General features: G+C 43.4%; 1 protein-coding gene across 1 annotated transcript in view; it reads left to right on the top strand.

The window, feature by feature from the left end:
• Positions 1-2,192: 2,192 nt before the first annotated feature.
• LOC135537048 (ras and Rab interactor 2-like) overlaps positions 2,193-26,924 on the top strand; it is a 51,241-nt gene continuing 26,509 nt past the window's right edge. The window contains exons 1-6 of the mRNA XM_064963262.1: positions 2,193-2,400; positions 18,154-18,356; positions 20,280-20,372; positions 24,892-24,992; positions 25,408-25,606; positions 25,813-25,933. Coding sequence (XP_064819334.1) covers positions 18,273-18,356; positions 20,280-20,372; positions 24,892-24,992; positions 25,408-25,606; positions 25,813-25,933 — 598 coding nt within the window. The 5' untranslated portion in view covers positions 2,193-2,400; positions 18,154-18,272. The remainder of the gene's footprint in view (positions 2,401-18,153; positions 18,357-20,279; positions 20,373-24,891; positions 24,993-25,407; positions 25,607-25,812; positions 25,934-26,924) is intronic.

Genomic DNA, 26,924 nt, shown 5'->3' with positions numbered 1-26,924 from the left:
CTTTTAGGCTATAGAATCGTGTACAATAGCAGAATACCTTCTACACAATAGTAGAATATGTTCTACCCAGTTCGAGTACAACAAGGAAAAGACGTATTTTTTTAGAATAGTAGGTGATGTAAGAAAGTACACTGTCGAGCTAAAGCTGGATTGAAGTGTGTGTGTGTGTATGTGTGTTTGTGTTTTCTGTGTGTGTGTGTCTGCACCACGCATGCGTGCAAGTATGTTTTTGTGTGTGTTTGTGCGGGAGGAATATGGAAATCTTGTTAATGAGCAGACATAATCATGATTGATTTATTTATGGATTCATTTATTCACAGATCATGTCTGCTCTATCGGTATCACAAAATCATGTGGATCCAGTTGTAAATGGAATGCTTCTTTCTATGTTATTGAGATTCTGTGTCCCAATTATATAATCAAAATACTGGAAACCTGACTATGTTGTTTATATTTAAGAATATAGAACTTTATCATTTATAAGTTTTGTATAGTTCTTATTTCAAATATAGTATATATTGCAGCATTTGAATATTGTAAAAATGAACAGTTTGGCAGATGCAGGACATGGCACATTAACTAGACTGGTTTAGCCACCAGAGGGCATTCAAGTAAGTTTCATTTGGGAGTCATTGATTTAGATTTGATATCTCTTAGGAATAACGGTGTCAATTTCTACAGTTTCTAGCAAGCAAACCTTTCGCACTCGCACAACACATGTATTCTCAAAACAGTGCTTCTTAAACTCTTGTAATATCCCAGGCCCCGTATTCACAGAGTCTCAGAGTAGAAGTGCTGATCTAGGATCAGGTCCCAGCTGTCCAAATAACCTGATTCATTATGAACTAACAGACCCACCTGATCCTAGATCAGCACCCATACTCTGAAACATTTTGTGAGCACAGGTTCAGGTATTCAGTTAAGGTCTCAAACCAACAACAATTGTGGATGTGTTCATGTATTTGAGCCAAAACAGTAACATATATTGTCAACAACAGTATTGTCACTTTGTATCCACAGCATGTGTTCAAACCAAAAGTGGAGATGTGCTAACACGGACTATGGCTTACTTTAATGAGGATTGCCATGGTTACCAGATTAAAGGACCAGTCCGCTATCTTTTTGATGCTTTGTAGCCACATGAATGGTCCTCAGACTCAGTGTGTTGTGTAAGTATTTGTACATTTTCAATTAGAGCAGTAAAACAATAAGATTATTGATTTTGCCACATAGAAAACAGTTTGGACACTTTTAAGTGAATGGAAGAGGAATTTTCTGTTAGTCTGCATGTCTCTTCATGATAAATCTGGATTATTTCCGTGTGTACATTTGAATTAAGGTATTTCGTGATCAAAAGGCACTGTTTTGATTCTGTTATTATACTGTTCATATCAAAAGGGAATATAGGCTATTATATAAACAATGTTTAAATAACTTATGACGAGCATATTTATTTGACAAAAAAATACAGTATTTAGAATGTAGGTCTACTTCCCTAATTGGCTTCAACAAGAACCAATGTCATTTTACTGTCATGTCTTTGGAATTGTTTGTAAATCCTCCTTTTCTTTCGTGAGGGCCTCTGGTTAACGTAGCCTCTCGTAGTACTCTGTGTTTAGGAGGGATTCGGGCATATTTTGCTCCCAGGGGCCTTCTTGCAATAAACAGATTTACATACAGTATAATAGTTTCTACATTGTTATTATTGTGATGATGTATTTGTTATTTAAGCTTTATTTATCCAGGAAAGACACATTGAGGTCAGAAGACCTCTTTTACACCTGACAAGTGTCCATTGGAATGTCAGCAGGATGAGAAGACCAAAGGAAGGAATTCACGTGGACAAAGGTTGAATAAGGTTTATGGACATAGGGTAGCTGAGTTATAAATTGTAGTGATTGTCATGTATTTGGCACAGTAGGCTACTTTTGATTGAAAGTATTTGGGGGTGTTTGTTTCAGCATCTTACACCAATGTCCTGCAGATGTTCTAATCTCCCACTATATTGAAAAATGAATCAATCTAAACAACTGTGGAATAAGTGTATGTTTATAGGCCTTCAGTACATGAAGAATAAAAAGTCGGTCTGTGAAATAGTCGTCCAACATCCCCATCAGCGCATGAAGACGGTCCAGAACTGGTCATGTGATCTAGAGGTTAGCACTCGCGCTGCAGTGTTTTTACCAGGAGAGGGTTGAGCCTGAGCGATGTGAACTGAACTGGAGTTCAGTGCAATGGAGACGTTTTGGCAAGAATGAAACTTCAAAAGAATGAAACTATACAATACGATGCTAAACTATATGAAACAAAAGTCAAACTTGATGAGTTCGCGTTGCACCACGCATAGACCACTTGGAATTGTGTGGCTTCTGCCACAAGGAGACTGGACTTTGTCTTTAGGTAAGCGCTTTACGCCGTCTTTATCCTTAAGTGTTTACAAACATTGGTTGCTTACTAATGCAGTTTTAACAATATTGTCGTTATGGCCAATTGAGGTATGAACTGTAAACGTATGATTACTTATTATTTTGATATTGTCATAAATACAGATTTTAGTTTACTTAAAAATATATAGTTTATCGGCGACTTGATCTTTCTGGTTGAATTAATGCTAACAAAATAATGCACGTTAAAGGGGCAATCAGCTGTTGCTACATCCAATTTTGGACTACAATTACTGATATGTACCCATTGATATTTGAATAATATACCTTGTAAATGCCCCATGAGCTGTCATACCACATCACAACCCCAAATATACGCTTGTTTTACTCCAATGTTTGTAAACAAAGTACAAGTAAACAAAACTATACAGCCTAAAACATGGTTAAATCATGAACATGAATGGTCAGTCCTTGCATCAATAGCTAAGTCTATACATTTGAGAGTGATTGCATTTCTCCAGCCCCATCCCTCAGCTTTTTACCAAAACAGGGGCATGGATCTCCTTTGTTATTATTTCAACTTCTGATTGCCGCTTTAAATAGTGTTAAAATGGGTGTAACTCATAGCTGACAAAGGAATGTCAATATAGACATAACCTTTCCACTCAGTGATATGCAAGTCTGGATGTGAGTTTCTATGAGGGGCCTGTATGTAGTATCAAGTCAGACTTACTTGGAAAGTCCAAAGTGAAGGATAATTCAGATTAATTAATTTGTTCACATCAAGCAGTAACACATCTCTTAGTCTAATGCTTTTCCAGTCTAAGGGTAATAACACTTGCACCAATTTCTCCAGGCACAGATACGAATTCCTCCTGTCCAATGTGCTGTATTTGACTTGGTCTTATCTATAGACTTAACTCCACTTCTGAGTACAGTACACTTAGACAACTTTAGTTGTGCTAGTTATGCTACTTGTTTGGCCAAGAGATTTGGAACAAGTTCAAAAGAAGCAGGGATATGTCTGGAACAGACATCAAATGGGGATCTCAGACCATTTATTAGCCTGCTACGGTCATGTTCAGAGGTATAGCTACTCTGACCGCGTTTGACCTAACCTGGTTCAGGTTGATGTGTTCAGATATGCAGTACTTGCCCCTATACAAACATATCATCATACATCACTCATATCACATATATCACATCTTATCCTCAAGTAAAGGCTTGGAGGCAGTGTGTGCACTCTCTCTCTCTCTATCCCCCCCCTTGCTACTCTGTGAAGCGATATAGGGCTTTCTTCCCATAGCTGTCCATTCAACTTTCCATCTTCCCATCCAAGAAGCGCGCATGGAAAACATTGGAGGACACATTGGCACAGACCTGTCTGGACCTGAACATAGAGAAAGCATACCACAATCCACTGCATCTCCTGCAACCCCATTGGCCAGAAATTGTTACCAGATGTTTGTCAATAATCATTTTTGGATCTTTTTCCTGGTTAAAGTTCAAGGGAGAGAGATTTTGGCGGCCGGTGGGCAGTTACACTGTTACGAGGATGTGAATCAGCAGATAGGATTTTTTTAAATAAATGGACCACAGGTTTTTTACCATGGCTTGATATAGTTACTATGGTAGTAGTCCCTTGTTTCCCATAGCCAGGCCCAGACCATGTCCTCACTGTAAGTTAAGCCAGATACTGTCTGTATCTCGCTCCAGGTTTTTCTTTTTCCTTTGGAGGGGAGCATGGAAGGTTATTTTAGTAGCCAGGAGTCTTTGTTTTCTACTGTATAAACTACCTTGAGACTGAGACTTAAGTCTGTGGGTCCAACAGGTGTTTGTTGTTTTCTGCACCAGAACCTCGATGTGTGACAGAGTAGTTACACATGTAGGTATACAGTCTGAAAGCTGCATGTTATAGGATGGATACAGGCTCTTAAAAGCCTATGCATACCTGCTACGTAAACCTCTAGCGCCCTGACCCAAACAGGGTCAGTAGTGTACGAAGGGCCCTCAAATATGATGAGCCGCTGGGCGTGGGCCCCTTACGAAATCAATTCTATTTTTGCGAGCCGCCAATGAAGTTCCTGAAAGCCACATGCAGCTCTCAAGCTTCGCGGTGACTGTCACTGGTGCAGAGTAAGACAGGCAGGTGCAAAGGCTATTTGCATATTGATGGAAAAAAATATAGGAAATACAGGATAGGAAAGAAAGAAAGATTGATTAAATTTGAACCCAACATGTTCTGTAGGTATAATAAAAACCAATATTAATTTAGTAAAAAATAAATGGGTAAAAATAAAAATCGATCTATATTTTAAGGCTGACCCCATTTAGTCGTTTGGTCGATAGCCTGTCGGTCGACCAAGATTCTTTTAGTCGGGGAGTTGGCAAATATATACAAAAAACATGTATGGTACACAAGACACCTGTCTGATTCATACCTGTCTGTGTGGACTAATCCATTGTGGAGGCCGTGGGGGTGGCACACCAGTATCACTAGTAGTACATTTACAATTAATTACCATAATATCTCATCTACAATGTGTTTGGTTACGGTTATTTCTGTTCATGCATTCAATATGTCATTATTACTGTCTTACCGTTGTCATTGTTGGAGTGGACACGCTGTTTGCAGAGCACACAACCTAGGCTACACTTATGAGAATTTTTGGGGGTTCATTCCATTTACGAGTTGTCAATTTATTCATTGTCTTTTGTTTGGAACTCTCTTGTCAGTATTGAGTAAGGACGTGCACCTAATTACGCATATAGAAGTAGGCCTAGGCTACCTGGCCTGCGCACAAAATTAGGCTTATAAATGTGCCCATTTGGGGATCTGATAGTATTTCTAATTGTCTTAACTCACAACTCTCGGTCGATCAACAGCCTATCAACCAAACAATCGACCAGACGACTAAATGGGGTCAGCCCTAATTATACACTGCTCAAAAAATAAAGGGAACACTTAAACAACACAATGTAACTCCAAGTCAATAATACTTCTGTGAAATCAAACTGTCCACTTAGGAAGCAACACTGATTGACAATAAATTTCACATGCTGTTGTGCAAATAGAATAGACAACAGGTGGAAATTATAGGCAATTAGCAAGACACCCCCAATAAAGGAGTGGTTCTGCAGGTGGTGACAACAGACCACTTCTCAGTTCCTATGCTTCCTGGCTGATGTTTTGGTTACTTTTGAATGCTGGCTGTGCTTTCACTCTAGTGGTAGCATGAGACGGAGTCTACAACCCACACAAGTGGCTCAGGTAGTGCAGCTCATCCAGGATGGCACATCAATGCGAGCTGTGGCAAGAAGGTTTGCTGTGTCTGTCAGCGTAGTGTCCAGAGCATGGAGGCGCTACCAGGAGACAGGCCAGTACATCAGGAGACGTGGAGGAGGCCGTAGGAGGGCAACAACCCAGCAGCAGGACCGCTACCTCCGCCTTTGTGTAAGGAAGAGCAGGAGGAGAACTGCCAGAGCCCTGCAAAATGACCTCCAGCAGGCCACAAATGTGCATGTGTCTACTCAAACGGTCAGAAACAGACTCCATGAGGGTGTTATGAGGGCCCGACGTCCACAGGTGGGGGTTGTGCTTACAGCCCAACACCGTGCAGGACGTTTGGCATTTGCCAGAAAACACCAAGATTGGCAAATTTGCCACTGGCGCCCTGTGCTCTTCACAGATGAAAGCAAGTTCACACTGAGCTCGTGACAGATGTGACAGGGTCTGGGGACGCCGTGGAGAACGTTCTGCTGCCTGCAACATCCTCCAGCATGACCGGTTTGGCGGTGGGTCAGTCATGGTGTGGGGTGGCATTTCTTTGGGGGGCCACACAGCCCTCCATGTGCTCGCCAGAGTTAGCCTGACTGCCATTAGGTACTGAGATGAGATCCTCAGACCCCTTGTGAGACCATATGCTGATACGGTTGGCCCTGGGTTCCTCCTAATGCAAGACAATGCTAGACCTCATGTGGCTGGAGTGTGTCAGCAGCTCCTGCAAGAGGAAGGCATTGATGCTATGGACTGGCCCGCCCGTTCCCCAGACCTGAATCCAATTGAGCACATCTGGGACATCATGTCTCTCTCCATCCACCGCCACGTTGCACCACAGACTGTCCAGGAGTTGGCGGATGCTTTAGTCCAGGTCTGGGAGGAGATCCCTCAGGAGACCATCCGCCACCTCATCAGGAGCATGCCCAGGCATTGTAGGGAGGTCATACAGGCACGTGGAGGCCACACACACTACTGAGCCTCATTTTGACTTGTTTTAAGGACATTACATCAAAGTTGGATTAGCCTGTAGTGTGGTTTTCCACTTTAATTTTGAGTGTGACTCCAAATCCAGACCTCCAATGGTTGATAAATTTGATTTCCATTGATCATTTTTGTGTGATTTTGTTGTCAGCACATTCAACTATGTAAAGAAAAAAGTATTTAATAAGAATATTTCATTCATTCAGATCTAGGATGTGTTATTTTAGTGTTCCCTTTATTTCTTTGAGCAGTGTATATAAGGGCTATATAAACTCCGTGCCTCAATCAGCTAGTAAACAAATTCTGTTTTTACATCCATCCAATATTTATTTTATTCGGAAACAGCCCTACTATCATTGGCTAAGTCAGAGGTTGCAAATGCTGTCTAGACACATTTCTCTGCCTTCTGAGGTGACACTGGAATATCCATGGTTTTGTAGTGGGTGATGTCATCAGGAAGCAGGCACTCAAGTTACAGCTGTGAGGATTGCGCCCTGTTGTTCCCCAAAGACACATCCCACTGAACGCTTTCACAGGATCAGACTGTACCGGGTGGCTTTACTTTACACACACACACACACACACACACACACACACACACACACACACACACACACACACACACACACACACACACACACACACACACACACACACACACACACACACACACACACACACACACACACACACACACACACACACACACACACCTTCAATATCACAGGTTTTCCTAGTATGGCTTGAGGAAATGATTCTGTAACTGTATATTTAAGATGGATTCTGTAACTGTATATTTAAGATGTATTACCCTGCCAGTTTTAAATTCATATTAACTCTCACTGTAGCCTACATAACTTTAGACCTTTCTTTAATTTAACGTTTATTTAACCAGGCAAGTCAATTAAGAACACATTCTTGTTTACAATGACGGCCTGGCAAGAGGAAAAATACCTTCCGTTCGAGACAAGGGCCGGGATACTACTGTGGATGTGTCGGTTCCACTTTTTTGGCCTTCGTTAACAAATAAAACAAACACTCAAAATGTGTTAATAAACCATACATCACAATTTTGATCAAAATACAGCTGTAGACAGAAGTCAAAGATCAAACATCAGACATACAACTGATGTCTCTCCTGAGTTCTGCCCCCCAAAAAAGGGAAGACAGCATCTTGTAAACCTGAGATCACACCTTCTCCCATGTCAAACCCCGCACGTGCAGCTAAAAGAACAGGTCATTCTTAACACACGGTTTCTGAGAACCTGTCTCAGCGGCATGCAAATCTGCAATTGTTTCAGAGAAAAATAGACGCTGTCTCTCTTCGTCTCGCTATCACCCTCAGTCCCTTTTCTCACTGACGCGGGGCTGCGGGTTTTGGCAGAGAGCTAGACACAGACCGAGGCATCAATATCCAACTACATGGTGAGCATAAGTACAATGGCATGTAAGCAAATAACAACATCATCAATGGTCAACTTTAACCCTACATATGTCCCAAAACTGGAGTTTTCATTTTCAAGCTGAACTAAAGTCATTGGAATTCAGAATATGCCAGACAGAGAGAGTATTGGAGCGCTCAGCAGACCCTGAACTACTCTCCCTACATACTACTATATATGATGGCATACTTTGGTTTCCTTTCAACACCACAGAGTGCTGGTGCGTTCAGTTTGAGGCCTAGTGGAAGGGTTTGTGTGGAGTCGCCATAACTAATCAACATCCCTCTTGGTTTCTTGGCCTTGCTCCCTCCTTTTGTCTTTATCCATCTCTCTTTCCTCTCCCATCTCTCTTTCTCTGCCCCATCCTTCCTGGTCTCCTAATATCTGCTTCCAAGTGGCTAAGACATCTGAAGAGAGAGAGAGAGAGACATTACACATACTTATTTTAAGTGGAGAACTACATCCTCGGTCTTCACCCTTATTTCTGGTTCTCATTTAGTGGGGAGTGGCCCAGTGCTTTGAGTCATGTGACTCAATTCAGAATGTGCTAAAACAACTCCCAACTTTTCCACTTGGTGTTGACCATAGTGCAGAAATCACAGAGTGGAAAGTAAGTTTTGATAGGGCTGTGGTGGTGGTGCCTGGTGCTTGCTGTAACAACAGATTTAAGTTGAGGTGGCTGTGTTTATTTTGAGCTTGTATTCTCTCCATGTGTTTCTCTAGAGACCTCTGTTCATGCTGGCCATTGGAATTACAACGTTTATCCTTCTAGTCACTGTAAACAGCTACGACTATAACAAGCAACATGCCTACTTGGTGGGCTATGTACTGCTTTGCAATGTTTATTATGGTGCTTCTATGATACCAATGCCGCGATACTAGGGAGTAAGGACGCAAAGGAAACAAAACATGACGCAGAGTACATTTCCTGTCCTCATGTTGGAACCAAACAGCTGTATGTTGTCACCCAGAGTCATTTGTTTCTTTTCCAGGCTATAACACACAATGTTTCCTTTTTTTACCAAGGAAAATCTGGTATCGTCCTACAGCGATACTGGTATCAGGACAACACTAGTTCAGGTCTCTTTAAGCTCCTATGCTCAGTCACTACACAATCCCTCTGAGAGTAATATGGGTCTACAAAGCATCTCAGAGTAGGATCTGTCCATATAATCTAGGATCCGTCCACATAATGTGATTCACTATGATCTAAAGGAAAAAAGGGATCTTAGCGAGCGAACGTCTCGGCTGTCGTCGCGTAACTCAACGCGTGTTTCGGCGGTCGTCTAAACCCGCCGCGCGTGTCTCCTTGGAGCAGGAAGTTGGCAGAACAGAGTGACGACGTCTGGCGCTTAACGACACCTGTTTGTTTCCTTGGAAGACTGAAGTGTTTTTATTTAATGCAATTACTCAACTTCTTTTAAATAGTGCCAGGTTCTTCTTCCGTCCCCTATCAGGCCATAGTCATCGTTCCTCTAGGTAGATTGTCTGGGTCGTTTATGGAACCTCCCCGAGTATCTTTTTCTTTTCGTCTTTGTCTCTCCTTTCGTTGTTCTCTCTCCATTACAGAGCAACGGACTGCTCTGTAGCCACAGTATCTGTTGTTTAGCTTCAGTGTCTGTGGTTCATCTTTCCCTTCCTCCCCAACGTACAGTTGGTGTTTTAGGTGGTTCGTGCTTGTTTCTATCAGGCGAAGTCTTCATAGTTTGTAAGGTGTGAACTTTCAAGCCATGTAGGGCCTTAAGCTTTTTCTTGGGACCACAGTTAGTTATGTTACATAACCAACAGAGGGGACTTATAGGGCATCAACTAGGAACCTGTGACTCTAGTGTGAACCTCATTCCGCTCTGTTGCCTCCAGGTCTCTCACCCTATCCAGTATTACTCCTGGGTCATGTTCAGTAGGGAGAACATGTTGTGAAATTGGGAGGTACAACCTGCATTTTTCCAATCAGAACACATATTTTAGTTTTCCGTTGCAAAACATTTTTCTACGGTGTAGCCTGATGAACACTACCTCTGATGTTGCTTCTCTCTCTGGATCTGCCCTGTTCTGCCTCTCTTTGTTGATATTTCTTTCTCTTGCTCTCACAGCAACAAGAGGCCGTTGCACTTCAGTGCTTTATCATCTGGGGAGACAGAGGGGGAATTTATTGTCTGTGACTAAGTAAGGCCTTGAAGGTTCTTGGTCAATTAGCTATCTGAGTGGCAGAGGATGAATCAAAATAGGAGGAGAAGAAGGGGAAAGGTTATCTTCACTGTATGTCTCAGACAGCTATAACATTTCCCAGATCTCCCTTTAATTGCACGCTAATGTTTCAGCACCAAACATATGGGTCACTTGCCTGATCCCAGATCTGTTTGACCTGTCTTGTCGACCTATGGACATTGTAACACTAAAGAGTCTGTACAGATCTGGGACCAGGCTATGGGCCACTTGGTTCATGTGGTCCTGCAACAACTCCTCCTGAACCAGTCACTGACCCACATACAGAACAGAAAAGCTATCGTGCCATACACATACAGGATGGTCCGAATAGTTCTTCATGTCAGTCTCTGCTATGAGATCAGCTCTGATTAAACTACTGTTACAGTACCTCTGTAGCTGAGGAATCCTCTTCAAGCTGCAGAGAAGCATGCCTTATGTAGATAAACTCACTCTTATAATCTGTTGATCTCTGTCTCTCTCCCCTGTCTCTCAAACACACATACACACTGTCACACACACACTCCCTCCACTATGTTGCCTATGGTCTGAGCAATAACAGGACTCCACCCCCCACATGGGAGCTATTTTCTGTCAGTGTTCCAGGGTTGCTGTCTGTGTGTTTATCCAGCTGCCTGCTACCCCTCTTTATCTGTTATTACAGCAGGACCACTGCACAAGTGGTGTCATTTCACGCAGGATTTCACTCAGGCAGTACGATGGGCTACTCGGTAAGGACACAAGCAGTTTTAAGCAGTACTGTGTGTATGTATGTATGTATGTATGTGTGTGCGTGTGCGTGTGTGTGTGTGCGTGCGTTATAAAGTTGGTGCGAAGTTGAGGCTTCAAAAGGACCCCCTAAACCACAGAAGTGTCTTGAGAGTGACAACAGATTGAGTCTAGACCTTAACTGAAGGGTTGTCCAAATGTGTTGTGTGAGGACTATTGTTTTTGTCTGTATCTGTTGAGTTACTTTCTGCTTGGTATTGCTGCTATGTGCTGCTTGCTGTTGTTACGCACCCAATATGACATACTTTGTGCATTAAGCTGCCTGGGTTGGCTCTCTAATAAACAACAAGTTGTTTCCCCATAGGTCTTGGGCTGGCAATGATAGAGGATGGCAATTTTCTTTAAATTAGTGTAGGAGCTGGCAGATGTTGGCAGACGTTGTGTCATGCCAATCCTTTGTGATAATGTAAACCATGGCCTGCCACACACACACACACACACAGATAATATGTCATAATAATGACTGATTGGGCTACTAGCTAGTCTTTAAACCTCTATGAAAATTACAGCTTTGTATGAGGAACAGGGTATGTAGAAGGGAGTGCTTCTCTAGTTGTTCACTTCTACATTCTCAACCCTCAATTAATGAAAGGTTACTTACACAGATGCGCACCCAAAAACGCACACAAACAGCCACAGACACACACACACACAGAGAGAGAGAGATTTGTCCTGTCTGTGGAACAGTGTGTCTCTGTGTTGCTGGATTGCAGTGCCAGGGGCCTGTCTGTGTTCCTGTGTGGAGAAACTCACTCAGATGGGTCTTTGTTAGTCTGCAGCTGAGGCGCACCCACCCACACTCTCTCTCTCTCACACACACACACACACTCACACACACACACTCACACTCACAGACACGGCCAATAACAACATTTCTCTGATTTGTGTGAATATCTTCTCTCTTTGATGACTATGATTATAAGCATGCATCACTTTGAAATGCTCCCCCTGAACTGGATGTCAACATTCTTGCCGTTGGATACAGCAGAGGCAATAGTCTCATCGTTTCCATCACCTGGATTCTCTCTGTTATTACTGTGCTCCAGACAGTATCTCTGTTATTAACACGTCTGATGTGGTGAAGTTTTCTCTTCCAGAGCTGGGTGTTGCCAGGGACCTCACCATGAGATATTATCACGATACTTAGATGCCGATAACGATATGTATTGCGATTCTATATGTATCGCGATGTATCACGGTTCTATATGTATTGTGGTTCGATATTGCGATCTGTTGGTCCAAACATATTACGCACTGCTATAGAGGGACAAGAGAGAGCCGTGATAGAAACGAGTTCTGATTAGTCATGGAAATAAACTGAACATGCTGAAAACATGTTGGCTCGCCTTTAAAAATATATATATATCGTGGCCAAAGGAGGAGAAATACTTGTGGTGCTGGTACAGCCGACTAGTGCTAGCTAATGTTAACTACCTTTTTTTAGATAATCGGTTCTTGGAGTCATAGAATCGATATAATATAGTCAAAATAATATTGTGATAATCTACTGTATTGATTTTTCCCCCAACCCCGTGGTCTTGTTTGTCTACACTCTCGTCTAGTTTCTACCAGGCTGAGCCAGTGGAGTGAACATAATGACATTTCCACAGCTCATTCTGCCTGAGCTGAACTGCCACTGTACTCCGCACGGCTCCGGGGCTGTCTTCCTGTTAATCCCAATACCCAGCATGCACTGGCTGTCTCATGATATGGTTTGTGACAGTGTTCACCCCAGATAGTTAGATTCCATGCATTTTAATGAGAGGTATGCGTACATAGTAGCCTACAGACAGCAGTGCTTTTGAGTTATATTAGACTATAGGAACACACATCAGAGGATATGAGAGTTGCTATAGGAAATAGAATCTTCATAAAAATCAGACTGTTCCTAGAACAGGGAAAAGGGATATGTGGTGCAGTCATTTGTTAGAGACACAGTCAGAACAGCAAGGAGTGCTGTCCAGGAAATGTCCTCTGCAGCAGGTACTTCGTCGATGTTTTGTTTCCTCTTCTGCTAGTCGACGGCTCTCATATCAAACCAGACTTCCCCCTTTTTAAAGACAGGCTATATTTTTATTGTACATTTATTAAACCAGGTCGTCCCATTGAGGTCAGAAGACTTCATTCCCAATCCCTTTTCTGCTGACAAGACACCAGGTGGAACTTACGGTTACAACGTTTTCTCAGTTGGGTTTTACAACACACCATGGTTGGATTTAGAGTCGTTTCCTGAGAAACTCCCTTGACAATGACCTGGCAGGGTGAAGGAACATGTGTTCCTCCGTTATCACTGTGTTCCCCAGCCTAAATAAAACAGCCATGCAGAACTGGAGATAACCCCATGTCTCTGTGAGCCAGTCAGGAAACAGCAGGCCTGTACAACGACAGGCTTCCAGCCACAGACAGGCGGACCAGCTGGGGATGGACTGAAAACGCCTTTCACTTCAGGTCCACGGTCAGGTTTCTTTATAGTTCTTCATAATGGTAACGATAATCTCTGTATTTTAGTATGGGAGGCTCATTCGAGAACAAATAGAAGACGTGGTTTCTGTTTGGAATGGGAGAATGCGGTGAAATGTTGAACGATGGTGACACACTTCAAAGCCTCCATTACCCTGCACACAACACCGTGCAGAACTGATGAATAAGTTCACAATTCATTCTGCTGAACTCCAGCTGAGAATGTTTTAGCACAGAGACTCCTGCCAGTACTGTGTTATCTGACAGGAAACTAGGTCGTTCCATTCCTCTCCTCTGTTTCTTTTACTCTCTTTTCTGGGGGATCACTTCCTTCCTGTTGGAGATGAAAGTGAATAGAACATCTCACTGAACTGCTGCCAGAGAGAGAAGAGAGAGAAGAGAGAGAAGAGAGAGAGGAGAGAGAGAAGAGAGAGGAGAGAGGCCAGGGGTCCTGCTAAAGGCTTCAGCGTAGAATGGAGAGAGATCGGGGGAGAGAGGAGAGAGAGGGGTGCACAACTGTCCCCTTTCATCTACAGCCTCCAATAACACCCCTCCACTATGCATACACATTTTGTGCGTACACAAACACACTTTCATTCTCCAAAATAAACACACACACACACACACAGAAGAGTAATGTCTTGCAGCCCTCGGTGTGAGCATGCCTTGGGATAACGCAGGTTAACATTTATTGGGTAGAATTTTATCCTGGAGGCAGAACTGGGTTATTTCCACTAGATGGGACAGCTGCAATGTCAAAATTGGCTGTATTGTAAAAATTCTAAAATTCGCTTTTTGGTTTTAATTTTAGATTAAGGTTATGCATTAGGGTTAGCAGTAGGGTACATCCATTTGAATTCAATCACTTTTTGACAGCGCCCCTTTTGATTTGAACGAAACCTTCCATACATATTTGCCCATTGTGTAAGTGCTCAGAAAGTTTCAGTTGAGATTTATCCAATTTAAATCCTAGGTCATGGGTGTCATGATCATTGATGTCATTTCAATCATATAAATGTATTTCATAGAATGGACCTATCCCTTCAGACCACTGCAGTTTAGCCGGTACACCATTGAAATTGAAATTGAATTGACATTTGAACTTCTAATTCAAATCAAATGTTATTTGTCACATACACATGGTTAGCAGATGTACAGTGTCTTGCGAAAGTATTCGGCCCCCTTGAACTTTGCGACCTTTTGCCACATTTCAGGCTTCAAACATAAAGATATAAAACCGTATTTTTTTTGTGAAGAATCAACAATAAGTGGGACATAATCATGAAGTGGAACGACATTTATTGGATATTTCAAACTTTTTTAACAAATCAAAAACTGAAAAATTGGGCGTGCAAAAGTATTCAGCCCCCTTAAGTTAATACTTTGTAGCGCCACCTTTTGCTGCGATTACAGTTGTATGTCGCTTGGGGTATGTCTCTATCAGTTTTGCACATCGAGAGACTGAAATTTCTTCCCATTCCTCCTTGCAAAACAGCTCGAGCTCAGTGAGGTTGGATGGAGAGCATTTGTGAACAGCAGTTTTCAGTTCTTTCCACAGATTCTCGATTGGATTCAGGTCTGGACTTTGACTTGGCCATTCTAACACCTGGATATGTTTATTTTTGAACCATTCCATTGTAGATTTTGATTTATGTTTTGGATCATTGTCTTGTTGGAAGACAAATCTCCGTCCCAGTCTCAGGTCTTTTGCAGACTCCATCAGGTTTTCATCAAGAATGGTCCTGTATTTGGCTCCATCCATCTTCCCATCAATTTTAACCATCTTCCCTGTCCCTGCTGAAGAAAAGCAGGCCCAAACCATGATGCTGCCACCACCATGTTTGACAGTGGGGATGGTGTGGTCAGGGTGATGTGTTGTGTTGCTTTTATGCCAAACATAACGTTTTGCATTGTTGCCAAAAAGTTCAATTTTGGTTTCATCTGACCAGAGCACCTTCTTCCACATGTTTGGTGTGTCTCCCAGGTGGCTTGTGGCAAACTTTAAACAACATTTTTTATGGATATCTTTAAGAAATGGCTTTCTTCTTGCCACTCTTCCATAAAGGCCAGATTTGTGCAATATGCGACTGATTGTTGTCCTATGGACAGAGTCTCCCACCTCAGCTGTAGATCTCTGCAGTTCGTCCAGAGTGATCATGGGCCTCTTGGCTGCATCTCTGATCAGTCTTCTCCTTGTATGAGCTGAAAGTTTAGAGGGACGGCCAGGTCTTGGTAGATTTGCAGTGGTCTGATACTCCTTCCATTTCAATATTATCGCTTGCACAGTGCTCCTTGGGATGTTTAAAGCTTGGGAAATCTTTTTGTATCCAAATCCGGCTTTAAACTTCTTCACAACAGTATCTCGGACCTGCCTGGTGTGTTCCTTGTTCTTCATGATGCTCTCTGCGCTTTTAACGGACATCTGAGACTATCACAGTGCAGGTGCATTTATACTGCACCTGCACTGAAAGTAAAGGGGCTGAATAATTTTGCACACCCAATTTTTCAGTTTTTGATTTGTTAAAAAAGTTTGAAATATCCAATAAATGTCGTTCCACTTCATGATTGTGTCCCACTTGTTGTTGATTCTTCACAAAAAAATACAGTTTTATATCTTCATGTTTGAAGCCTGAAATATGGCAAAAGGTCGCAAAGTTCAAGGGGGCCGAATACTTTCGCAAGGCACTGTATATACGAGTGTAGCGAAATGCTTGTGCTTCTAGTTCCGACAGTGCAGTAATATCTAATAAGTAAACTAACAATTCCCCAACAACAACCTAATACACACAAATCTAAAGGGGTGAATGACAAATGTACATATAAGCATAAGGATGAGCGATGGCCGAACGAGAATGAAAGAGATGTAAACATTATTAAAGTGGCATTATTTAGAGTGGCATTGTATAAAGTGAATAATGATTACTAAAGTGGCCAGTGATTGGGTCTCAAAGTCGGCAGCAGCCTCTCTGAGTTAGTGGTCGCTGTTTAGCAGTCTGATGGCCTTGAGATAGAAGCTGTTTTTCAGTATCCCAGCTTTGATGCACCTGTACTGACCTCGCCTTCTGGACGGTAGCGGTGTGAACAGGTAGTGGCTCGGGTGGTTGATGTCCTTGATGATCTTTTTGGCCTTCCTGTGACATCAGGTGCTGAAGCCGTCATGGAGGGCAGGTAGTCTGCCCCCGGTGATGCGTTGTGCAGATCGCACCACCCTCTGGAGAGCCTTGCAGTTGAGGGGGGTGTAGTTGCCGTACCGGGCTGTGATACAGCCCGATAGGATGCTCTCGATTGTGCATCTGTAAAGGTTTATCAGGGTTTTGGGTGACAAGACAACTTTCTTCAGCCTCCTGAGGTTGAAGAGGCGCTGCTGCATCTTCTTCACCACACTGTCTGTGTGGTTGGATCATTTCAGTTTGTCTGTGATGTTTATGCCGAGGAACTTAAAACTTTCCACCTTCTCCACTGCTGTCCCTTCGATGTGGATAGGGGTGTGAAGTCCACCACCATCTCCTTTGTTTTGTTGACGTTGATTGAGAGGTGTTTTCCTGACACCACACTCCGAGTGCCCTCACCTCCTCCCTGTAGGCTTGTCATTGTTGGTAATAAAGCCCACTACTGTTCTGTCTTCTGCAAACGTGATGACTGAGTTACTAATTACTACTACAAAGATGACCGCCGGTCCACCCACTGTCAAATGTCAGCTTAAATGGTCATATCTATTCTATTGTCTATATTTCTATGATTTCAAAAGGTTTCCTATGGACGTTTTACAGTATAATAATAATAATAACAGATATTACCATTCAAGACAACATTCTCTGATGTGTGCACCTCCAACCATCTTTGTGGTACTATTTGAAAGGTGAGGTTTTTATTTTAATACCATTTTAATACATTATTCAGCAAAAATATGACACCATCCCTGTATTAAAGAGCATGTTGTGTCACAACTGATGGCAGGCACAACACAAAAACTTCAGAGGTGTAAAATATGGTCTAAGCTACAACAGTTTACAAATCAAATACAATTTGATAATTGAGGTAAAACAAAATTACATACAAAGTTTAGTTTAAATCAAAAGGAATGCTGTCAAAAAGTGATTGAATTCAAATGTCTTAACCCTGCACTTAACCATACTGGGTTAAGGTTAGGGTTAGGTTTAAAATCAGACTTTATGACTTTATAGCTGTGCCAGCTAGTGACCATTCTGCAGAGCTGCCTCCAGAACAAGATTCATGACAAAAAGCTAACCTGCGCAGATAAAATTGTTGATGAATGCCCTTGTTTGGTCTATGGGAGAGGAAATTAAAAGTTATTGTAACATCAAGGGTACATCAAGGTTCACTGAAAGACTGAAACAGGCCAAACAGCCTGTATTAACTTACCATGGGAAAAAGGAGTGGAATAGCAATGTTGGAACCATGGCTGTAATTGCTGGAAAATAGATTAAATGAAAGGACATGGGAAAGAAGCAAGCTAAAGTGACAGAGAGAGGGAAGGAGTTTGATACTGTCCTACTAGCCTCTGTCATTTGTTGACTTGCTGTGGCCATAGATGGAATTTTCTCCAGTCTCACCACAGCTAATCTGTCTGTCTGTTTGTTTGACCCCATAGGACTCCAGCCGACGTCAACACGGACGTCTAGACCTAAACACAGACGTCTAGACCTAAACACAGACGTCTAGACCTAAACACAGACGTCTAGACCTAAACACAGACGTCTAGACCTAAGCATGGCTGCTACGCTGCCATCTATGCTGCCATCTACACTGCCCAGACCAGACTGTCATATGGACAGGAGTGGGAGCTTCTTTAAGGTAAGTGAAGCTTACTCTTGTTAGAGAGAGTACAAAGATGAGAGAGAGAACGGGACGAGATAAGACAAGGGGATGTTGGTGATGATATTACATCAGAGAGACAAAGAGAGTTTCATACTGTCCTGGTAGTGTCACGCCCTGACCTTAGAGAGCCGTCCGGAGGCTCCGGTCCCCAGTCCAGAGCCTCCAGCGACGGTCCCCAGTCCGGAGCCTGCTGCGAAGGTCCCCAGTCCGGAGCCTGCTGCGAAGGTCCCCAGTCCGGAGCCTGCAGCGACGGTCCCCAGTCCGGAGCCTGCAGCGACGGTCCCCAGTCCGGAGCCTGCTGCGACGGTCCCCAGTCCGGAGCCTGCTGCGACGGTCCCCAGTCCAGAGACTGCTGCGACGGTCCCCAGTCCGGAGAATAGATGCCCACCCGAACCCTCTCCTATAGAGTCAGGTTTTGTGGCCGGAGTCCGCACCTTTGGGGGGGGGGGGGGTACTGTCATGCCCTGACCTTAGAGAGACGTTTTATTTCTCTATTTGGTTAGGTCAGGGTGTGATGTGGGTGGGCATTCTATGTTTTCTATTTCTTTGTTTTTGGCCGAGTGTGGTTCCCAATCAGAGGCAGCTGTCTATCGTTGTCTCTGATTGGGAATCATACTTAGGCAGCCTTTTTCCCACCTAATGTTGTGGGTAATTATTTGTTTTCTGTGTGTGTTTGTGTGCGCCACGGTTGCATCACGTTCGGTTTCTGTTTTTTTGTGAAGGTTTCACTTTATTAAAAAATGTGGAATTACATGCACGCTGCGCCTTGGCTCATCTATGACAGGGAGTTTGAAGACTGTGAACGTGACAGGTAGAGCCTATAAGAAGAACAACAACAACAATTCCCTGTCTGCTCTCTCAATGTGGTCAGAAACTGAATTTCCATCAGCCCCACCACCAACTGTATGTGTTTGTGCTTGACTCCATATACACTCTCAGAAAAAAAGTACTGAATTGTACTTAAAGTGTACAAACGCTTGTCACTGTAGTGGTACTATTGTTCCATTATTTGTAGGTTTGTAATTGTAGTCTTGCAGTTTATCTTTAAAAGAGCCTAAATATACAAATCTGCCTTTTTAGGGTACCACCACAGTGACAAAGCCGTTTGTTCCTTTTAAGTGGCAAAAAATGTACCACTTCTCTATACCAAGGCCTTCATGTGTACATGCCTCTCCGCCATCCTACCTCTGACACCAATTTAGCGAATTCGGTGGGTTGTTCCGACCGGGATTCAAACCTGCGTCCAGCAACTGTAAAGCCAACACCTTAACCAGTACGCCAAGACGTACCTATTGACAAGGTCGCTCAGTGTTTGGTTAAGGTTGCTACAATATTAATTACAGCTCTTTATTGTCGCATGCGTTTCTGTTGCCTTTATAAAGACTTCAGAGCTGGCAGCGGACATGCTCACACTTGAACTAACATAACCACAGACCACTTAAACTGGTACAACATTTCCAATCACAGGTGGCCAAAAATAACTAACTGAAAGCCACGCACCCACTAAGCCATACCTCCGATGATTGTATAAAAAGGTACCATTATACTAGATTATCCACACATGTACCCTAAAAGGTACCATTATACTAGATTATCCACACATGTACCCTAAAAGGTACCATTATACTAGAATATCCGCAAATGTAACCTAAAAGGTACCATTATACTAGATTATCCGCACATGTACTCTAAAAGGTACCATTATACTAGATTATCCGTACATGTACCCTAAAAGGTACCATTATACTAGATTATACACACATGTACCCGAAAAGGTACCGAACAGTGCCATGCGAGCTCATATGTTTACCTCTGAAGGTACATTTTGCATTTTTATATTTTTGTAACCCAGGGAAAAAATACTGTACCCTAACCGTACCCTTTTCTCCGAGGGTGTAGGTCTCAGATGGACTCACAAACTCAGACCTAAGCATGTCTGCTACGCTGCCCAGACCAGACTGTCATACGGACAGGAGAGGAAGCTTCTTTAAGGTAAGTTAAGTTTACTCTTATGTTTATCCGTTAGCTTACTTTTGTTCCAAGGTTTATCTTATGTTGCCACATAGTGTAATAGCGCTCAAGTTGAGGGCAGATGGAGAGTGTGAGGAATGAACAATGCCTGCTGCAGTCGTTGGAATCATGACAAAGGCACACACAACAACCATACAATACAAAGACACACACACACACACACACACACACACACACACACACACGGAGTAGTTGTCAGCCCTTTATGCAGCCTCCGGTTAAACCCTTGCATGACGTTGTTTCAGGAACACGGTCTATTCCTAGAGACATAAGGAGCACGGTCCGTTCCGCTGTGTCTTAGTTTCATGCTGCTGTTTCTTCCATCAGTATCCTCTGCCTTCATCTCTCCCTCTTCAGTCAGACCACACTAACTGCCTCTGAGAGTTATCCAATCGTCATGTCACAGTCGTTCTGTTATCCAATCTTCATGACTGCAGTGGGCTATCCGCTATATATCCGGTAATAGAAGGATGCCTTATACTGCAACTGTTGTGTATTTAGCCATATACTGTTGCTTCAGTTGATAACGTTTACACAAGGTGTCTACCGTAAACAGAGGATGGAGACGAGGTTATGGATGTGTGCAATGCAAAGAGTTCCAGAGGCTTACAGAGTGAATGGATACAATGTCAGATAGACATGAGATTGTACTGTCTCTTCTTATCTCCTTTCCCCCTCTCTCTCTCTCTCTCTCTCTCTCTCTCTCTCTCTCTCTCTCTCTCTCTAGCCCCAGTGAAAGCTCTTTCTCTCTCTCTCTCTCTCTAGCCCCAGTGAGAGCTCTCTCTCTCTCTCTCTAGCCCCAGTGAAAGCTCTCTCTCTCTCTCTCTCTCTAGCCCCAGTGAAAGCTCTCTCTGTAGGTCAAAACAACATAGTTCCCCATTGACTCCATCATCATGGCTTTAACTTCAGCCCATGCAGAGAATCGCTTACCTCCGAATCTGCACTCATTAAAGAGCTGGAGTTAATGACGACATTGTTGTTGGACACAGCCCTCCTGAGAGAGAGAGGTGGAAAGAGAGAGCGAGTGAGAGAGAGTGGAAATGCATTGTAGCCAATGTGATGTGATTGATAAAAATGGGGGAAAAAGAGAAAGAAGGAGGTGGGTGAAGGGTAAGAGAGAAAGATAGATAAAGAGAGATAAAGAGATTTCCTCTGCATTTTCCTGGGCACCAGTAGTTTCAACCTCCCCGGGAAGGAGTGGTCCACCCTCAATAGGTTCAGGACTGTCCACATCCCATGCCTCGCCAAATCAAATGTTATTAGTCACATGCGCCGAATACAACAGGTAGACCTTACAATGAAATGCTTACTTATGAGACCCTAACCAACAATGCAGTTTAAAAACTATGAATAAGAATGAAAAGGGACAAGTAACTAAAGAGCAGCAGTAATATAACAATAGCAAGGCTATATAAAGGGCGTTCCGTTACAGAGTCAATGTGCGGGGGCACTGGTTAGTTGAGGTAATATGTACATGTAGGTACAGTTATTAAAGTGACTATGCATATATAATAACAGAGAGTAGCAGCGGCGTAAAAGAGGGGGGGGGGGCAATGCAAATAGTCTGGGGAGCCATTTGATTAGATGTTCAGGAGTCTTATGGTTTGGGGGTAGAAGCTGTTTAGAAGCCTCTTGGACCTAGACTTGGAGCTCCGGTACCGCTTGCCATGCGGTAGCAGAGAGAACAGTCTATGATGGCTGGCTGGAGCCTTTGGCAATTTTTAGGTCCTTCTTCTGACACCGCCTGGTATAGAGGTCCTGGATGGCAGGAAGCTTGGCCCCAAAGATGTACTGGGCCGTTTGCACTACCCTCTGTAGTGCCTTGCGGTCAGAGGCCGAGCAGTTGCCAGACCAGGCAGTGGTGCAACCAGTGGTTGCCATGCTCTCAATGGTGCAGCTGTAGAACCTTTTGAGGATCTGAGGACCCATGCCAAATCTTTTCAGTTTCCTGAGGGGGAATAGGTTTTGTCGTGCCCTCTTCTCGACTGCCTTGGTGTGCTTGGACCATGTTAGTTTTTGGTGATGTGGACGCCAAGGAACTTGAAGCTCTCAACATGCTCCACTGCAACCCTGTCAATGAGAATGCAGGCGTGCTCGGTCCCTCCTTTTTCTGTAGTCCACAATCATCTCCTTTGTCTTGATCACGTTGAGGGAGAGGTTGTTGTTCTGGCACCACACAGCCAGGTCTCTGACCTCCTCCATATAGGCTGTCTCTTCATTGTTGTTGATCAGGCCTAACACTGTTGTTTCATCGGCAAATGTAATGATGGTGTTGGAGTTGTGCCTGGCCGTGCAGTCATGGGTGAACAGGGAGTACAGAAGGGGACTGAGTACACACCCCTGAGGGGCACCTGTGTTGAGGATCAGCATGGCAGATGTGTTGTTTCCTACCCTCACCACCTGGGGGGCGGCCCGTCAGGAAGTCCAGGATCCAGTTGCAGAGGGAGGTGTTTAGTTCCAGCGTCCATGAAAGCTCTTGATGACTACAGAGGCATTAAAGCAAGCCCCCATTTGCCTGTGGGGTGGAGCAAACCATGCACCACATTTCTGAAGTCTGTCCAATCTACAAACTCAGTGGAGGCCTACTCACCCTCAACACAGCAGGTCCGGAAGCAATCGCTTGGCTAAGGGACTTTGTTTTCGCTAAATAAAATATATAAGTGGTTCCACTATAAAAGTCATTGGGCTGAAACGGGGCCTGTATTTATGCTGCCATTTAGTTCCATAGCAGGGCACTATGCCCAGAGTAGACCATTGAAGACCTTTCATAATAAATGTGTTCATTTGACCTCATTTTCTGGGAGAGGGGTCTCTCTCACCCTCTCTCCCTGTCTAATTTTCTGGGAGAGGGGTCTCTCTCACCCTCTCTCCCTGTCTAATTTTCTGGGAGAGGGGTCTCTCTCACCCCCTCTCCCTGTCTAATTTTCTGGGAGAGGGTTCTCTCTCACCCTCTCTCCCTGTCTAATTTTCTGGGAGAGGGGTCTCTCTCACCCCCTCTCCCTGTCTAATTTTCTTTCAGAGTCTCTTGTTCTTTCTCTGTCTCTCTCTCTCTCTCTCCCTCTCTCTATCTCTCTCCCTCTATCTCTCTCTCTTTCAGACACTGTCATTCTATGTCTTTCTTTGTCTCTCTCGCTCTCTGTTTGTCTCTCTTCAGTTTAGAACTATACTCAGCTCTGTCTTAGCTGACTAACGTTTTAAAAGACGTCAGACCACCAGAGACAGAGACAGAGCTGGCTCCACATAGTCCCTGTTATAGTGTAGTAACAGGGGGAACCAGTGGTCTGTGGGTAGTAGTTAGTGGTTATAGTGGTCTGGACTGTGCAGCTATGGGAAGTGCAATAGCTTAGCTGATCTAAGGTCAGTTTTGTGTTTTCCCCACCAATCGTTCATGATAGGATTGGGAAACAGTAGGCTGATCCTAGATCTGTGACTATTGGCAACTACTACTCAGAACAAACGATTAGGAAATATTCCCACCTAGTGGTCAGATTATGTAACACAGTTGGTAAGAACCTACATGCTTCTCTTCTTTCCTTGTTTCCTTACCTTCTTATTCACTAATGTAGAAACACAAACTTGTGAGAGAAACACCTTAAAAGCCTACTTGTCCTGAAAGGGGAATTGAGACAAGGAGAGAAAGCCTCTTAAGACTATTGATATGGACCCATGGTGTCAAACCCTAGAAATATAGTTTGACAAGCAACAACATATTCAGTTTTGATGTCATTGTAGTCCAATGCGGGGGTCAGATTTATCTTCACTATGGAAATAGCCAGTCAGATAAGATAGAGGTTTATCCATCAAACACTGTTGGCCTGAGTCACTTCCTCCTTCCTCTTTGTCCCTCTCCTTGGCTTGCATCCCAAATGGCACCCTATTCCCTATGTAGTGCGAAAAGAACTCTGGTCAAAAGTAGTGCACTACATAGGGAATAGGGTGTCATTTTGGGATGCAAATAGTTTTAGCATAGCGAGCCATCTTCCAGATGTTTACGCTTCCCTAGATAAGGATTAGATGAGGAGACTTTTAGCCCTGTTAACTAACGTGTTTATTGTATCTGTGGGGGAGATTGTGTGCGGGTGTGTGTGTGTTTACTGTCAGTAGTATGCATGTGTGTGTGTGTGTGTGTGTGTGGGGGGGGGGGGGGTCGCTGTGTTTCCTGTCCCAAGGAGGGAAGTGAGGTATACACAGGAAAAGTGACTAACCATTTCCCTGCTCCTGGCTTTTTCATGTTGTGCCTCCCTATCTGTTTGTGAGGGACACTGCTCCATTTGCTTTCTCTCTCTCTACCTCTCTCTTTTCATTTTACTTTCAACCTTTCTCAATGTCTGTTTTCATTCTTTACCTTTATGTTGATCATTCTCTATCTCTCTCTCCATCTTACTCACAATATCTGTTTAGTTTGCTCTCACTTTCTCACCCTCTCCTCCTTCTCTCCCTCTGTCTCTGACCTAGTCCCTCTCTCCTCCTCTGTGTGTAGCTGATAGACACGTTTGCGTTGGAGATAGGGGAGCTGAAGCAAGAGATGGTCCAGACCTCCCCAACAGAGGACAGGGACCCATACCCTATGGTTCTACAGGGGTAAGTCCTCCTCTCCTCATTTCATCCTCTTCTTCTTGCTTATTTATCTTATTAGGACTCTGAGTACACATTTTTGTCAATGTTTGAATATAAGACATTTAGTGATGGGGAGCCTTGAGTGCGGCAAATGAAAGGGATAGTAGACTACATTTTATTTGCTCCACTATTCGCATCCTAAATGGTCCTTTGTGGAACACTGTATCATGTTCTCTTTTACCAGAAGATGGAGACAGTGCCTTATTTTCTCTTTTTATTCTCTCTCTCTCTCTCTCTCTCTCTCTCTCTCTCTCTCTCTGTCTCTCTCTCTCTCTCTCTCTCTCTCTCTCTCTCTCTCTCTCTCTCTCTCTCTCTCTCTCTATATATACTCACTCACACACATATTCTCGGTCTCTCTCTCCCTTTCATTCTCTATCAGGTTGGAGGGGGAGTTGAGCGGGGTTTATCTCCAGTCCTCGCCCTGTGCTGGCACCAGTGGTGAAAGGGATTCTGGGTACGACTCCCTGCGTAGGAGGATGAGTGTGCTGGACAGACTGAGGCATACGCACCCCGTGTGGCTCCTGCTCACTCTCAGTGACACTGAGGCCACACATATACTGCTGCAGCAGCCTCCAGGGGTGAGAGGGTCAAGGTTCAAGAGTCACGATGTCACAGTATGACCGTTGTTATTGTCGGGCTTGTATATGATAATTTTTCGAATACGAACAGAAAAGGTGATTAAAGCTGATGGACAGGTGTGAACATGTGGATTAGTGATGTCACTGATGTGACTCTTTGAAAGGTCAACCCTTAATGAGCCTGTCTGTCTCTCTCTCCTGTCCAGGTATTCCTGGTGAGGAAGTCATCCTCTCTTCAGAGGAAAGTTCTGTCTCTAAGGGTCAGTGATGATGACGCCTCAGGAGGAGCCGGAGTCTGTGACTTCCCTGTCAGAGAGAGTCAGTACAGTGAGTGTCATAATGGAACAGCGTGCAGACTATTTATTTTGTTTACTATAAATAAATAAATAATATCCCATTTAGCAGACGCTTTTGTCCAAAGCGACTTACAAGTCGGCTGGGGCCACTACTTTTACATATGGGTGGCCCTTTTGCAAGCGCCATGCTCTACCGACTGAGCCACACAGGCTAAACCTCTATTCATCCAGCAGTGATGTCCCAAAGCCCAGCTAACACTCCTCATTGGCTATAGTACAACAAACAGCCTAGTCATTCAATTAATTGAACCTTTATTTATCCTAACATTTCAGTTAAGAAAAAAAATGATATTATATTTACAATGTGCGTTTACTTATAGCACATACAGCTACTGTGCATAGTTTATCAACAGATGCATGGCGCAGCATGTTTTCAATTCACCCAGCTGTGCATTTCTCAGACAACAAACAGCCGATACAATCAATCAGACTGTTTTTTATTTTACCTTTATTTAACTAGTCAAGTCAGTTAAGAACAAATTCTTATTTTCAATGTCGGCTTAACTTGCCAGTTAACTCACTGTTCTGGGGCAGAATGACAGATGTGTACCTTGTCAGCTCGGGGGTTTGAACTTGCAACCTTCCGGTTACTAGTCCAACACTCTAACCACTAGGCTACCCTGCCGCCCCCCTGTAATCATAGGTCACCTACACTACCTTTCAAAAGTTTGGGGTCACTTGGAAATGTCCTTGTTTTTGAAATACAATGACATTTTTTTAATCCATTAAAATAACATCAAATTGATCAGAAATACAGTGAAGACATTGTTAATGTTGTAAATTACTATTGTAGCTGGAAACGGCAGATTTTTTTATGGAATATCTACATGGGCGTACAAGAGGCCAATTATCAGCAACCATCACTCCTGTGTTCCAATGGCACGTTGTGTTAGCTAATCCAAGTTTATCATTTTAAAAGGCTAATTTACCATTAGAAACCCATTTTGCAATTATGTTAGCAC

Source organism: Oncorhynchus masou, chromosome 5 (assembly GCF_036934945.1).
Source record: "Oncorhynchus masou masou isolate Uvic2021 chromosome 5, UVic_Omas_1.1, whole genome shotgun sequence".
NCBI lineage: Eukaryota > Metazoa > Chordata > Actinopteri > Salmoniformes > Salmonidae > Oncorhynchus > Oncorhynchus masou.
This window is presented reverse-complemented; position numbering and strand designations above follow the sequence as displayed.